At 43.0% G+C, this 16,616-nt stretch overlaps 1 protein-coding gene across 2 annotated transcripts in view; it reads left to right on the plus strand.

The window, feature by feature from the left end:
- LOC139562756 (switch-associated protein 70-like) overlaps positions 1-5,649 on the plus strand; it is a 29,723-nt gene extending 24,074 nt beyond the window's left edge. For both annotated transcript variants that reach the window (XM_071380748.1, XM_071380749.1), the window contains exons 8-12: positions 908-1,015; positions 1,374-1,540; positions 3,969-4,167; positions 4,644-4,740; positions 4,986-5,649. In XM_071380748.1, the coding sequence (XP_071236849.1) occupies positions 908-1,015; positions 1,374-1,540; positions 3,969-4,167; positions 4,644-4,740; positions 4,986-5,104 (690 nt within the window). In that variant the 3' untranslated portion in view covers positions 5,105-5,649. The remainder of the gene's footprint in view (positions 1-907; positions 1,016-1,373; positions 1,541-3,968; positions 4,168-4,643; positions 4,741-4,985) is intronic.
- The last annotated feature ends 10,967 nt before the right edge of the window (positions 5,650-16,616 follow it).

Genomic DNA, 16,616 nt, shown 5'->3' on the forward strand with positions numbered 1-16,616 from the left:
AATGAACAGCAGCGTATTGGTAGTAATACATCTTGACACAGAGGCAGGGGAAGGAATGCCAAAAAGTGACTTATTCAAATTTTCCTACAGAGTCACAAGCAGGTATGACGTTTTGATGTCTATATATGTATTATAGTATTAGAAAGAGCAGATTCTAAATCACATATCCTTGTTAAACAACTCTTAAAAATTACCGCTTGAGCTCGATTTCAAAATATAACATTTTGGCAGATTTACTGCGATTCCATGGCAACACTCAAACCACAGTAATATATTTAAACTCAAAATATGCCATTCTGTTCTTTTGAAAAGCATTTTCTTAAATTCATAATGTTCCTTAAAGCCCCCATGCAGTCTTTTTAATGTTCTTTTTTAAATCATGTCTAATAAATCACTATCTGTGTTCAAATACCCATACTAACATACTGTATACATACTTAATGAGTATATACTACATACTCTTATTTCATTTTAGTATACTCTAAACAAACGATATTGTTTCAGTTGAGTACTAGTGCTTCTCCTGTCTACCGGAAGTTGATGTTGTTGCTATGCAACCTCTTGCTAGCTTGTTAGCATAACAAATGACTAGCTAGACGATTTTGGGTGTGTTCGTAATTTCAATCTGGAGTGCCAGAGTACACTCTGGGCGTTTGTAAATTCAGAGCGCACACTGGACATTCTGGCCAAGGGTTGATCCGAGCGTTCAACTCCAATGGCAGTCAAGCACCCAAGCTAACGTTGGCTAGCTACTTCCAGACATGAGAGAACATCTCACTCTGACCTCACTACTTGCCCTAGCAGAACTGGTTAGGCTGTTTTTATGTTATCCAGAGTGTTGGTGACTCGTTCCCTCGAGGCCAGGCTTTTCTAGTGTTAAGGCTTCCTCTCCCTTGGCTCCTGACAGAAACTGGAGGAGGCAGTGGCTACAGCGACTCTGGAGGAGCAGAGGAGAAAACAGACCCAGACTGACCTGCAGGACCGCTACAGAACGGACCTGGAGAGAGAGAAAATGGTAACCAACCACAAAGCTACACTCTAGCTCTGTTCCAGGAAGTGCATACTCAGAATCACTGCTACAACATATTGCTCAGCAAGACTTATCTCATGACTTTGAATCATTGCGTTTGATGAATAACAAAGTATTATTACTATTAGTATTACTATTACTCACAGTATGAGTAACAGTATTATTTATGGAGTTATCTAGGAAAATCTACACTAAACAGAATTGATTGTCATATGCACACCACATGCTACTTTGTACTGTGGTGGTGTGTGTGCACGTGTGTGTGTGTGTGTGTGTGTGTGTGCATTCATGTCTGTGTGTCCAGATTATCATATCAAACTGTGTGTCCATTGTCCCCTGTCAGGTTCGTCAGCAGATGGAGAAGCAGGTGGCCCAGAAGTCCAGTGAGTTGGAGCAGTACCTGCAGCGTGTCAGGGAGCTGGAGGACATGTACCACCGCCTGGAGGAAGCACTAGAGGACGAGAGACAGGCCAGGCAGGATGAGGAGACCATGCGCAAACTACAGACCAGGTTAGACGCAACACACACTTGACACACTCATAGCCTTACACTGAGTGTACAAAACATTAGGAACACCTTTCTAATATTGAGTTGCTTCCCCTTTTGCCCTCATATTTATCTAATTAACTAACGATGTATAATTGTTATACAATTAAATGAATAATGTAACAATTAACTCATTAGGATCTGGGGCACCACGAGAGCGGTTCTTTAAAGAGTTACCATCTCCGGAATTAAACTCTAAAAGGTCTTTACCTATCACATCTATAAACAGTCAACGTATTAATCATAACCTCGTATCATATCATCATTCTGAACAGTCGTAACCTCCTTGCATCTGCAAAAACCTAAGCCTTAATTATGATTCAGTACTACCCAAATTGGTTTAATTATTTAATTACTAGCTAATTAAATGGGAACACAGGCTAAACACACACACACTCTGCACCAGTTATTGACTGGAGACGTAATACTCTGAAAACAGGTCCATAGTGGAATGACAAAAACATGGATGCTTGTTAAAGAAGAGATGGAGAGGGAGAGAGAGGGACAGAGACACTTAACATTGCCACATTCAGAAACTACTGTCACCTACAATAACCATATACTTTGCATAAGAACCGCTGCCCGCTTTGAGCAAGACATCATGAATGTATTTACGTGAAATGCCTGGGTCCGCCGGGGATCTCTCAGTGAACGGGGCAGCCTTGGAAAGGGTGTTGGGCCTTTTCGCGGCACGCTTGTAAGGCTCTGATTGTCTGAAATGGTTCCAACAACTCTTCTACTGTTGTCCTTCTTCGTAGTTGTCCGGTATCTGGTGACTTGTCGTGTAGTCCTAAACAGAACTACAGAGTTGATTTTCCTTCCATTCACTCTTGAAGATAGGCTAGCCAGCTGTATCAATGGTTTCCCAGTGGGGTGATGAAAGTAGCGTAATACGATGGTCTGTAGCGATTTTCGTCTGGAGAAGGATAAGAGGACCAAAATGCAGCGTGGTAAGTGTTCATGATAAAATAATTTAATCACAACTGAACACTACACAAAATAACAACGAGACGAAAACGAAACAGTTCTGCAAGTTGACATACACTAAACAGAAAACAACCACCCACAAACACAGGTGAGAACAGGCTACCTAAGTATGATTCTCAATCAGAGACAACGATAGACAGCTGCCTCTGATTGAGAACCATACCAGGCCAAACACACAGAAATACAAAACAAGGACAACATAGAACACCAGACATAGAATGCCCACCCAAACTCACGCCCTGACCAACCACAATAGAGACATAAAAAGGATCTCTACGGTCAGGGCGTGACATGGTTTGAGCAGAGTAACAGGATGGTCCTACTTAAATTAGCTTTCGAAGATACTTTACTTAGGACAGCTAATCAGCCGTTCCAGTGATTGTCCTGGAGGTGAGTTTATCGTCTCCACCTCCTGTTGAGATTCAAAGTTCAAACCATTTTAAACATGTAGTTGCCGCTTCACGCTTTTTCTGGTTCAATGTGTTTTTTTCTTAACCCATCATTTATACCTTTTGCCCGAAAGGGCCGGTTCCGGCTGGCTGGCATGCTCCCTGACCTCACTCTGGGGCGGTGATTACTCACTGTGCAAAGTTTTGGAAAACAATTATCTCTTATAACTTCTCAAATCACATTCCTCTCTTTTCAAAAACACTTTAATAATTTTCCATATTACATGCACAACCAATAGTATGGAAAATGTATCCATGTAGTGTGTATACTTTCCAAGTTACAGTATTTCCTTCATAACAGTTTTAATGACATCACAAAATAACAAACAACATGACATTAGTGTTCTATAGACCGCCTCTGACAATTCCCCACGTTCTACATTAGAAATATTGTTACATTATTAGCTTTTTAATGTGTTAGAGTTTCAGCGGGAAAAGGTCTGTTGAGACAAAGCACATTCCTTTGGTGAATTTGGAGAGCGCAAGCCTGGATCTTCTCCCTTGATTTACAACATGACGTGAGTGTAAATCACCACTTGTTCTTTCCTCCCCCCTCTACGGGTGAAATGGGGTCTGATTGAAGTTATTCATTGCAAACCTGATCTGACCTATTTGGATTCTCGTGGTCAGTCATGACAAAGAGATCCTAGCTATCACCTTGATTCACCTGGTCAGTCTATGTCATGGAAAGAGCAGGTGTTCCTAATGTTTTATACACTCAGTGTACATGCACTGGTTAAAGGTAGTACACTATATAGGGAAACAGGTGCCATGTGGTACACAACTTCACACGACACACACAGATGGAGTGTACATTATCGCACAAAAACAGTTGTGTATCAGAAGGCTGTGTATAGATGTTAACATTCACATTCTCAGGCATCTGCACCTAACATTTGTTTGAGTGTCTGTCTGTGATTGGTTCATGTGCTGTGTCTGTTTCTGCATGTACCCAGGCTTCTGGAGGAGGAGTCAGCCAAGCGGGGGGAGCTGGAGCAGATCCACCTGCAGCAGCAGAGGGCCATCTCCCAGACCCAGGCTGAGAAGCAGGAGCTGGAGAGCGACCGGCTGGCCAAGGAGATGGCCCTGCAGGCAGCCAATTTGCAGCTGGAGAGTCTTGAGAGGGAAAGGCACGGAGCGCTGGAGCAGTACGAGGTCAGAGAACAACACCCTGTCTGTGTTTCAATATGGCTGTTAGTAGGGACCATGTCCCCTATTAACACTTCACTTAAAGTAAGGTGTTGCTGGGCCATTTCATAAACAAGATAAAAACAAATTTGTCAGGAAGTACTTCCTTTAGACCTATATGTCTGTGAGCAACTACTGGTCTTTATTCAGCTGAATATAGTGTTGAGTCAGTGGAAGGCTGCCTGACGTTTGAACCGTCCCTGGCACCAAACTTGGCTTCTTCTCAAATTACTCCTCTGTCAACTGTTGACGCAACACAAAACAACACAAAACCGTCATAGAGGTCTCTCCTTGCACTCTGTTGCCATCTAGTGGTGATTTCACTGAGAACTGTCTCCACTTCAAGAACAACAGCATAACTTATTTATTATTTAAACGGACTTGTACTTGCCATCATTGAGATAGATATATGGATAAACCCTGTGTGTGTGTTTGTGTTACAGGAGGTGAGAATGAAACTGGAGCAGGCAGCTAATAAGACCAAGAGCTGGAAAGACAAGGTGGCCAAGCACGAGGGACTGGTCCGTCTCATCCAGCCAGGTAAGTAAGAATGAGAGTGCAACATCACCATAGTAGAATGTCCTCCACTGCATGTTCATGTTCTGTTCTGTTCTCCTCTCCATACTCATATTGCAATGCTATTGATGTCTTTGTTCTATTGATCTATTGTTTCAATACATTTACATTTACATTTAAGTCATTTAGCAGACGCTCTTATCCAGAGCGACTTACAAATACAGTCTGTGATGTTTTCTTTCTCCTTCTGTCTGTGTCTGTCTGTGAAGGTGATAAAGGACCACAGAGGATGACTAACTGGGGCCCAGCAGCCTTCACAGACACTGAGCTGGACCTGAGGAAGAAGTCCTGGCAGGAGAGGAAGAACCACAACCAGTCAGCCCAGTAGACTAGAGATGGTGCTACTTACCTGATGGTCCAGACATCTTACTGTGATCGTGTAGCATCAGGATACTGTTGTGTTATTGTTGTTGAGAATTAACTAATAGTGTACGGTTGCAAAATTCCTGAAACTTTCCCAAAATGTCCTAGATTTCCAGAAATCCTTATTGCTGGATTCTCGATTTCCTGCTTATTTTCTCCTAATTCTGGGAATCTTCTAACTGGGATATCTGGAATTTTGAAACCCTACTAATGTGCCAATGCTTTGACATTCCAAGTGTTTCGCCATTCTGTGGTCTGATAAGTCTTTAACCAGGAAAAAGAGCTGTAGATATTCAGTGAATAATATGTTAAACTTTTTTTTAAGTAGAGTGTCATGAGAAAGTAATAAGATAAAAGTAATAAGATAAAAGTAATAAGATTAAAGTAATAAGATTAAAGTAATACGATTAAAGTGATACGATTAAAGTAATAAGATTAAAGTAATAAGATGTTTTCTATTTAAAATGCCAACGCATAAGTAGCGCATCTTATAAAATATATTTAAAGACATTTCTTTATACTGTTTCTGTCTGTTTTAATGGATGAGGGATGTGAGAATTATGTGTTAGAATAGGCGAGTAGTGAACGGGGGTAGGTTAGATATACTATATCCCCCCCCAAAAAATGGCATGTATATATGGCTCTGGGTTAGATATGCTCAGCCTTGATTTATATATTTGATACATTTCATTTGAGGTTTTTTTTCTTCAATCTAACCATTTAAAATGTAATTTCCTGGTTTGCCTGTGGGAACTGTGGAACCTTGAGTAATATTCCTATGAAATACTTGGCCGATGTCCTCTTGTGGGTTTCATGAGTAAAAGTATCTGTTTACGGCTCTGCCGTAACTCACAGTAATATTATACTGTGGTGGGCTGGGAGTTACTGTAGATACCTTGAACTGCTTGAGTCCATAGCTATAGTTCCCCTTGTGTTGTTGTAGTCAGGTGAAGTTAAATTTAACCAAACATAGGCGAGTGTGAGCTGAGCTCTGTGCTTGTGTGTAATAATGAATATTGGTGCAGTGAGAACTCATGAGCGCTGACTGCAGCGATGGAACTGCTGGGCTTTAGTGTTACTCTGCGGACTCGGTGAGCTGGGTTCTATTCTCTCTGGGGGAACCAGGACCCTGGGCTGGGATCCATTTTCTCTCTTGGGGCCCTAGGTCCTGCTTAACTCCACTCTCGCTCTGCACCACATCTCAGCCAAGCGCTGCAGATTGCTTTAATGGATGTTCTGCAGGGCTTCAAAGAGCTGGCCTGGCCATCTGTCTGTCTGTCTGAATCTGTCCTGGCAGGCTGAGGTCCAGCTCTCTCTCTCTGAGCCAGCCTGACCAAACCACCCCAACCATGTGAGACTGATAGTGACATCCCCCCCCTCATTCATAAACCTGTGGTTTTCATTACAGTAACGTCCTACTTTGTGTCATGTTGAAACGAATACAATTTTATTTTATTTTTTTGGGAGGCCAAATACTGTGTGTGTGTGAGCATGTTCTCTTCACATCTGGAGCTCACTACGGTAGGTCTAGGTCTTCTAGACCTTGTAGAAGAACAGTCAGTCGTGAGATAGACTGCTACCAGCCCTTTTCCTTTATGAGAGCTCGGACAAACAATTATGATGATTAATAAATGCTACAGCATGGGCAGACCCGGTTTCACACCCCCTCACACCCGGACCCACGCTCTCGTCCATCCTGCTCGGGTTGCACAGTGCGCTGACTTCACAGAGCAGTCCGGTCAGAGGGCTCGGCCTGGGAGGCTGCAGATCAAAGCCATGTCGATAGTAGGAGACAGGAGACCTGGCTGCTTGGAGTGTGGAACCACAGGCCTGTCTGTCAGGATGGAGAGACACGCCAAGCAAACATGTAAACATCACAACAACCCCATCACACTGTCACGACAGCCATGCTGCAGCATAATACACACAGTAAATCATTTTCATAAAACATGATTTCTCCCTTTAGGAGTATTCTTCTCTTCAGGAAAGACTCAAGGATTAAACATCTTAGTATAGTATAACTAAGCCCTTTGAATAACAGAAATACAAGTAAGCATAGCTGAAGCAACACAATCCATCAAAGAATGGACAGAATTGTTCCAGACCAACCCAGTTCAGAGTGCCTCTCTCCATGTAAACAAAGAGCTGGGCAGGCTTAAACAAAAACACATGAGACATACGTGATTCTATTGTAGTTATCTCTCTTGTTGCTCCAGTATTTGGGCATTCCAGCCTTTTTTCTGTGCTGAATATATATTTTTCCGTTCAACTGTTTTATTTAATCGTAGAGAAATCTGCTGTTTTGCAGGGATGTGAAGTGACTTCCATCCTCACTGACAGACTTGAGACTCTGAGACTTGAAAACACCAGGCTCCACACCTCACCTACAGTCTACCAGTAGAAGGTTGGTTGAGGTTTGAAAATAACCAGTTTGACTCATACTGCATTTACATTTTAGACATTTAGCAGACGCTCTTATCCAAAGCCACGTACAGTTAGGCGTTACTCTCTGTCAAATGAAATACATGTTTTGCCTTTGATGAGGAGAATTATATGAGTTGAGAATGAGGCTTTTGAGAACTGTAAAAGGAGGAATTTGAACAGGAATGTTTCAAATCCTGGAAGGTTGTTTCTTGGTGTCCTGGATTGTCCTGAGTAACACTGTCAATAAGGGTGTCTGCCAACTCTTAAGCCACAACCCTCAACACTGAGCATTCTATCCACCACTTCCTGTTTACCAGCTCTGACAAATGGCTCTGTGCCAGTCTTCCTCCCTCTCTTCTACTTCCCTTTCTCTCCTCTTACATTTACATTTTAGTCATTTAGCAGACGCTCTTATCCAGAGCGACTTACAGTAGAGTGCATACATTTTATTACATTTTTACATACTGAGACAAGGATATCCCTACCGGCCAAGAGCAGACGCTCTTATCCAGAGCGACTTACAGTAGAGTGCATACATTTTATTACATTTTTTTTTTTTACATACTGAGACAAGGATATCCCTACCGGCCAAACCCTCCCTACCGGCTAAACCCTCCCTAACCCGGACGACGCTATGCCAATTGTGCATCGCCCCACGGATCTCCCGGTTGCGGCCGGCTGCGACAGAGCCTGGGCGCGAACCCAGCCCAGCCCGGGCGTGAACCCAGAGACTCTGGTGGCGCAGCTAGCACTGCGATGCAGTGCCCTAGACCACTGCGCCACCCGGGAGATTCATCTTTCCTCTCCTCCTCCCCAAGAACTTAGTCTCTCTCCTCTGCCACCCATTGTCCTTCTCCTTCTCCTCCCCTCTCACTCCTCCTCCTCATCCCCTCTTCCCTCTTTACCTTCTCTCTCTCCTCCTCCACCACAAGAAGTTCATTAGTCTCTCTATCTCCGGTTTGCTCTCCTCCCTCTCCATTTTCCTCAATGAAAGAACCACAAATAAGGTGGTTGAGGGTTTTCAATCTGCTCTTCAATCTGCATCTTGCCCTGAGCCAATTACACCTGTGTGAAAAGTCACTAATTGACTCAGATCATTCTTGTGACATAACAGGAAGGGGAGTGAAGACTGGTGATGAGCAGGTACACGAGGTGTGGGAACGGTTGAATTAAACTGTTAATTACATTTATGCTGCATCAACTTGAAAGGAAACTGTTTGTAAAGACTGTGACTTACATACATGTGGCCACCCATATGGGCTAGTCAGTATATTTCCTGCAACTCCTCACATTTTTCCATGGGGTGTTGAGAAAATGTTGCTGTTTTAAAGCACATTTTCTACACATTTTGCCATGACTTATGCCATGTTCATATAATATCTGAGTGAAAGTCAGTAATACAATCAATTGGGTCTCCCTGGAAGCCTGCTGTTCTGTACCTTTCTGACTCTGCCCTGGATTATCGATCTCTGCCTGCTCTTCAAGCCTACCAGTGTGTTTCTCCCTAGCCCCTGTTTTTGTCGTTTTGACCACTCTGCCTGCCCTGACCCTGAGCCTGCCTGCCGTTCTGCACCTTTCTGACTCTGCCCTGGATTACCGATCTCTGCCTGCTCTTCACCTGTTGTCTGCCTGCTCCCTGTTTTGTTAATAAACATCTGTGATTTGAACTGTCTGCATCTGGTTCTTATCCTGAGTTCTGATAGAAACAGCTTTTTCCTGCAATCTAGAGCCATAATCATTACGCTTAATTATATGTAAATATGTATATTTTCTGCAAATCTAAACATACATCTTGAGCTTTTTGTGTTCTCCTGACTGGTGGTTTATTTATAAAAACAAAATATGCTTCTCTGCATCGCTGCTAAAATCTGGGTAAAAGATTGAAAAGGATATGAGTCTTGTGAGGCTTGTCAGCTAAGATAGTTAGACATTAAACAAGCTAGCTAGTCTAGCTTGATTGAAATCCTGAAATCGCTTCTTGGTCCAGGTAGCTGTAGTCGAGGTTGGGAGCCTATCTGGGATAGCCAAAGCAAACTTAATAAAATTGCTAGCTAGCTAGTAGTATTACAGAGAAACAACACATTTTTAACAGGACAAATATGAGGGCACATGTGCTCACTATGGGCATGATGCCTCTGCTGGTTCTCATCACTCTTTATCAGTGTCATCACCCTGCCTTCTGGGTGATAAGAGCCAGACCCGGTTCTGTGCTTCTGCTGTGGTTCTCCCCTCCCAGCATGTTGCTGTGTCCTACACATGTACCAGATGTAGTATCACTAGCTGGTTAGCCAAGCGTACAAGTACTGTTGCCCTTGCTAAACCAAGACCATAGTTACCACACACAGGACTGATTGTATCCCATAACAACCATTATAGACTCTCAGTTCTGTGTGTCTCTGGCACTGACTCCTTTTGCAAGCACTCCAAAGCCTCTCTTCAACTCTCCCAGTGCATCACTTCAGCTTTGTTCCCATGCCAGACAAAATAAATAAATGAGACCAAACACAGAGAGTTAACATATGAGAGTCATATTATGTGACAGTGATGTCGTTAAGGGGCAGAGATCCAGCCCAGAATGTGATGCACAGCCAGCCAGCAGAGGCTGGTTTAACAGGAAGAGAGCAATGACCATAGGAGGAGAGGGGAAGAGAGATTGTGAGCCTTGACACTGGAGAGCTGCCATCAGAGCTTGTTCTGGTGTCCTAAGGGACAGAAGAGCACCCCCACAGCTCATATCAAACCCTTGTCCCCTATCGCCTCCACACTCAGGGTGGTGTTCACAGTGTCTGGGACCTGCTCTGGGACCAGACCACACAGACTAGATATTTCCACATGCACTGCCTGGAGGAGAGCAGAATACCACACAGCCGGCTGTCATAAGGAAAACTAAACATGGTTGTTTATGTGAGCCCAAGCTGCAGTACATCCTAACTCCAACTCCACATGTGGGAATGACATCTCTGACAGAGCCATGCCAGATCTTTTGTTTGTCTTCTCCCTGATCTTCGTTCCTGATTTTCGCAAACATGTCATTTCAGACCAGAGGGTATTTGTTCTTAATCTGGATCTTTCAAAGCGGGACTGTGATCAGTCATTCACTGGAGTGGAGAAAGACGAACATCAACAGTTCTCACTGCTGAGACTTGAATGCTTCAGCACCCCCTACAACTAAACCACACACACAGAACCCACAGTCATTGTGAAAACCATATTGTGGAATCCCAAGTCATTTGGTCCCAAACGTGGTTTAATGCTTAAAGTGCAGGACTATTAGCCAGATAGTTCAAAACTAACGACAACCCCTATTGTGATATAGCTTCTTATACACTACCACTGCTTCCACAATCAAGACCTACTCAAATTCCAAATGGGTACTTTACAAGAATGAAATAGTAAAACCAAACATTTACACAGAGGGATTTTAGGCCTCCTTTCTGAGGGGGTTTCGCTCACTGTCACCATCTGCTTCTGCTTACCAGTACATTTACAGTTTAAAACAACCGCTTCTCACCCATTTCAAGATTACCTCCTCGTCCTATATAATATGTCTGCTGTTAAAGACTGTAGGGTTTATTTGTAGCCTGCGGTCCAATTTGTTTGGTATCACTGGGCACATAACTAAGTCAAGGCCTCTATGCTCCTTTCAGACCTTCAACACATGACCTGTAGGCCACTGGGGCCCTTAGTAGCTACATAAATAAATGTACTTTATTGACCACAGATTTCTCTGGTTCAACAATGTTAGGAGCACAGAGGGTATATCTGATAGGCTGAGCTGGTATCGCAGAGGGAAAGGTAGCTGCAGGGCTTGTTTCATTAAGGTCATTTGATAATGTCAACATTGATCACAGAGCTAGAGTGGTTGATTGTCTGTATATGTCCTTCCTGTTGCAACAAGAGAGGGGGGGGCAGAGATTGTATGGTATATCTGATTAGGCTATGGTCATGTGGAGAAGGATGCTCCCTGCTCCTCTCCTTCATTGAATTAAAGAGGAACGAGCAGGACTTGGCTTCAGGCCAGCCGCTAAACTGCCTCTGTTTCAGGGAGAGAAATGGCACCACACACACACTAACACACACTTCCATTCCCTCTGGGACTGTCACCTCAAAATTGAGTAAGGATGCTGAACTATTTCCTTTAATGCAAATGACATGATGAATTCTCTCCTTCTCTGTCATAGTGTGTGTCCCACTACTTAAAGTCCTGCTCCGCCACCACCACCACCCCTGTGGCTATGGGAATGTTTGTCCCAGTAAGTACAGCACATCACACTGAGGTCTGATTAATTGACAAGAGGTTCACATGATCTTTTCAGAGGTACTTAATTCACAGCTTCACCAGGGACATAGAAGTAGTTTGAAGTAGTTTGAAGTGAGAGGGGGGGGGGGGGGGGGGGGTATTGCCAGTATTGCCAGTATTGCCTCCCTGCCTTTTGTCTGCTCTCGCTTTGCTCTTTAAACTCTGGGAAATAGTTTTTCAGATCTGGTTTCAATTACTTGCTATTGTTTTCTGTCTTATCTATAGTGTCTGAGCAATGTGTCCCATCATACTGCAGGTCCCAATATCCACACGACCACAGTACTTAGAAGGAATGCCCAATACATTCTAAGTGGTTTGCTAGTGTGGACATAAGAACGTAGTTTACTCCATCCCCATACTCCTGGTTTAGTGCTCCACAGCCCTTCTCTATAGTAACCAGTGAGTTACTGTAAGTGTGTGAAGTCAGTGGCTGGTCCATCTCCAATTCTGAGGCTCTCTCTCTCTCCCAGTCTGAGGTTGGAACCAGAGGAGAAGTAGAGAACAGTAATCTCCTGGTCGTCCCTGGGGGGTCACGGCCGTGTCGAGAGGCATTCCAGACATAGCCGTCTCACTGCTCTATTAAACCCCACTGATCACTGCACACACACAAAGTGAGACCTCAGCACCAACCAGCCAACCGGCCAGGCAGTCACCCAGGCCACGGTGCTACTGTACTGTAGGTTCAGCACCGGTCCCTCTCCCAGTCTCCCTCTCAAGTCTCCCTTCTCTTCTCTGAGTCGCTTGTTTTAATCACCTCATTCAATTTGATGTGTAGTCCACTCCCTGCTCTTAACCACTTCCAGTCTGTTACAGTATGTATATTCTCTACATCCTGCTGCCTGGGCCTGAGTGTAGGATCGACCATGATCCACACCAGCAGATGGCCAGGCAAGGTGCTTGGGTTCCAGATGAGGTCTTAATCGTGTCAAAGCTCTTCCGCCGCCTGCTGGGAGGCTCGGCTCTGTTCTATTCTGTCTCTGGGCTGGCTGCTGGCTGCTGGGAGCACCTGTGGGAGCAGGGAACCGTCCTCTCCAGCCTCCTCAAAAGTTGAAAGCCTCCAACATCTAATAAATCAGAGGAACATGGAGGTACATGGCACACACGCACACACAAACACACACACAAGCACACACACAAACACAGAGAGAGAGAGAGCTGGTGGAGCCCCAGTCGTACCAAAAGGGTGGTATGGTGTGGGTAATCTAAGTGAACCATTAGACCCTCTCTATTTTATGATAGCATGGACATTTCTGGAAGATAACCACATCCAGATCACAGTGTACCCAAAACTGTAACAGGGACCAACAGCAGAGTGACTTAGTGTTATTCCTCTTCTAGTACACCAAGAACAACATGCATTTCATCACATGAACAGGTTTTTGGCTGCATGGAAATGAGCTTAGGACCCCTATCAAACTCCATACACGTGCAGAGGAGACGTGTCAATAAATCACTGTTAGGAGCAAAGGCCTGGAGACACAGCTGAGAGTCATGGGGCTGAAAAACAGCAGGACGAGGGAGGAAAAGTCTGTAAATCGGTAAATCGTACTAAAGAAATCAGTTCCACTGGCAGCAGGATCAACCCTCTGGACATTATTAGAAACAGAAAATCAACACAATTAGGAATCAGAGTTTTTGCAGTTTGAATTTCATTTAACAACTGGGGTTGATGCCCCTGTTCTTTTACAAGTCCTTGCCTTTTCCCAGTGCTGTAAAGCAGGATTGTCACGCCCTGACCTTAGAGAGCCTTTTTATTTCTCTCTTTGGTTAGGTCAGGGTGTGATTTGGGGAGGCATTCTACTTTTCTATTTCTTTGTTGGCCGGGTATGGTTCCCAATCAGAGGCAGCTGTCTATCGTTGTCTCTGATTGGGAATCATACTTAGGCAGCCTTTTTTCCCACCTGTGTTTGTGGGTAATTATTTATTTTCCGTGAGTGTTTGTGTGCGCCACGGTTGCGTCACGTTCTGATTCTGTTTACCTGTTTTTTTTGTGAAAGGTTTCACTTCGATTAAAGATGTGGAATTACATGCACGCTGCGCCTTGGCTCATTTATGATAGGGAGTTTGAAGACAGCGAACGTGACAAGGATTTCCCAAACTCAGTCCTGGGGCCACCCCATTGTGCACATTTTGGTTTTTGCCCTAGTATTACACAGCTGATTCAAATAATCAAAGCCTGATGATGAGTTGGTTATTTGAATCAGCTGTGTAGTGCTACGACAAAAAACAAAATGTGCACAGAAGGGGCCCCTTATGACTGAGTTTGGAAAACCCTGCTGTAAAGGACGCATGAGAAATGAAGTACGTATGGTACCGCAACCTCAGGTCATGCATAAATGTAACAATGAGGCCCAATAAAGAACAATGTAAAAATCTATCTGCTGTCAGAGTCAGCTCAGTTTGAGAGGTTGAGACATTCTTATTGCTTCTGTACAGTACAGACAGACAGTCTTATAAAACACAGATTTCTCTGAAAACAAAAGCCAAACGTTTGTCCAAAGTTTGACCAGGTAAAAAAAAAATTGCCAACGCCTACAACTAATCGCCCATTAGTTTACATAAGGAACTCTTAATATGTGAAAAAAGCATATTTCCATTATTTATTTTTTTATTTTTAACATCCAGATGTGATAAATCACCTCTGTGATATTGTGTCGGATCTGTCAGGCGTTTACTGCTTTAATGGAGTCATGAGAAAACTTTCTTCCAGGGTTTCTAAGGTGACACAGACACAACACAAATAGATAAACAGACTGCTATGTGTTACTGCAACCAATACAAGACAAAGGGGGGACCAGCCTCCAGCCCAGGCCCTGCTTGCGTCACACATCTCAACTGCTGTATTTCATCCTATGACAATTCTGGATGGAGCTGTTGCTACAGCAGTGTATAAATGGCAGAAACAAGTATACATCAAATAGATGAGTGAAGTAGCTGTCTAAAGTGAATGTGGAAAGAGGTTTCCTTTTTTCCATGCCCATCTCAATAATATGATGTATTTCCCCACTTGATCCAGAGAGGGTGTTTGTCAGTGTTCTTTTTCTGGTGATGTGGAACCATGGACTAGAGCACCAGGGAAGACATACATTCCTTACAACAGTCAGAGAACCATTACTAAAGAAACAGAGAGTCTAGCTGGGATATTGTCAAAGTATTATCTCTTACTGCATATAGTACATTTCAGGACTGGACTGTTTCACCCAGAAAATATGACAGTAACTAAAACCACTGCTGTGTGCAGTATGTGGCCCCAGCCTGCAATGAAAAACACATTTATACTGGTTTCAATATATGCAGATAGGCAAACACCAAATAAAACCCAAAACCAAAGTAAATCAAAAAATCAACAGCTCCATTCCGTGGGAACATGAGTAAGCATGGGCTCTGTGGTCATCATAATGAACTAGAAACTGGAGTTTCTACCATCACTTTTCTCTGCGGTTCTTTAATAATGCTTTTTATATACTTTATACATTTATTTTATTCTAGTGGGAACGTAACAAAAGGAGACTAGGGAAGCAGTTACATTCGGTGCGTTGGGCAAGTGGGAGTGGAGTCTGAAGGACAGATTTGTTTGTGTTGAATAAAAACATCTGTTGCAATTGACTGGTGGCCAACAAATCCACTAGAGGAAAAGATACAGAGAGGCTAGACAGAAGACAACTGAACACAGCATTACATAACATCACCACTGACACTGACTGACCATTGGCACTTTAGGCTGACCACTGGGGTGACTGGTGGTCTGCTTTGCCCTGTCAGTGTGGTAACCATAACCCTCTTCAGAGACAGAGCTCAACTATGCAAGTCACTCTCCTTGCAAACTGTCCAGATTCCAGAACAATCCTAGCACTGCAGCACAAAAAAATTATGAAGCACAAAATGTTTCATTTTCCCTCATGCAGACAAATATGGTAATATTGCATTGCATCTCCTAAATTATTTGTCAAGGGAATATCAACAGTTGATGATTTACTTAATGAGCCACCAAATGTGTCTACTAGTCATTTAAATGTGTGATTATATCATATTTTTCTCACTGAATCTGAAAATAATAAAGTAGCTTGTGTTGTGTAAACATATTAAAGATGTCCCCTGCAAAGTTCCTTCAGTGACAACAGCTTCTCTGTTTTAGGAAGATTGAATTTAAAGCAATAAAATCTAATTAGGAAAACAGTGGCAGCTTTAGGGACTGAGCAACTGAAGAGATATCTTGTTATTTCAGCTTTGATTTAGAATTACAAAAATATTTTAGAAATACAGGCTTGTATTTTTCTCGATTATGATTTTAAAAATATGTTTTTAAGACTTTATTGGACTTCATATTACTTCAGTATGCCAAAAGTGCATATGACATGTAGATGAACATTAGTAGAAAGTCAAAACAATAATCTTCTGGACATTGATTAAAGAGTGGGCCTATATCAACAATTTATAGGGTGAATTTAAACGGAAAGTTAATTTCAGCAATCAGTAAATGTGTTATGCTACGGCTTGTCCTTGATGAAAGAGAGGGTGAGAGGAGAATAAGAAACAATCAGTCAAACGATTTCCTCTAAATTGGTTCTGCTCTTTACATTGAAAATTGACCTCTTCCCCCACATATGTATTTCCTAAATCAAATTAAATCAATACACTAATGTGTAGGGAGGAGAAGATGAGAGAAAGACGCATGTGGAATTAGAGAAATTATTCTGGTTGAGAGTTCGCTCGTCAGGAGGACGACAGAGGTATTTTCAGCTGTGTCTTAAAT

Source organism: Salvelinus alpinus, chromosome 33, assembly GCF_045679555.1.
Source record: "Salvelinus alpinus chromosome 33, SLU_Salpinus.1, whole genome shotgun sequence".
Classification (NCBI taxonomy): Eukaryota; Metazoa; Chordata; class Actinopteri; order Salmoniformes; family Salmonidae; genus Salvelinus; species Salvelinus alpinus.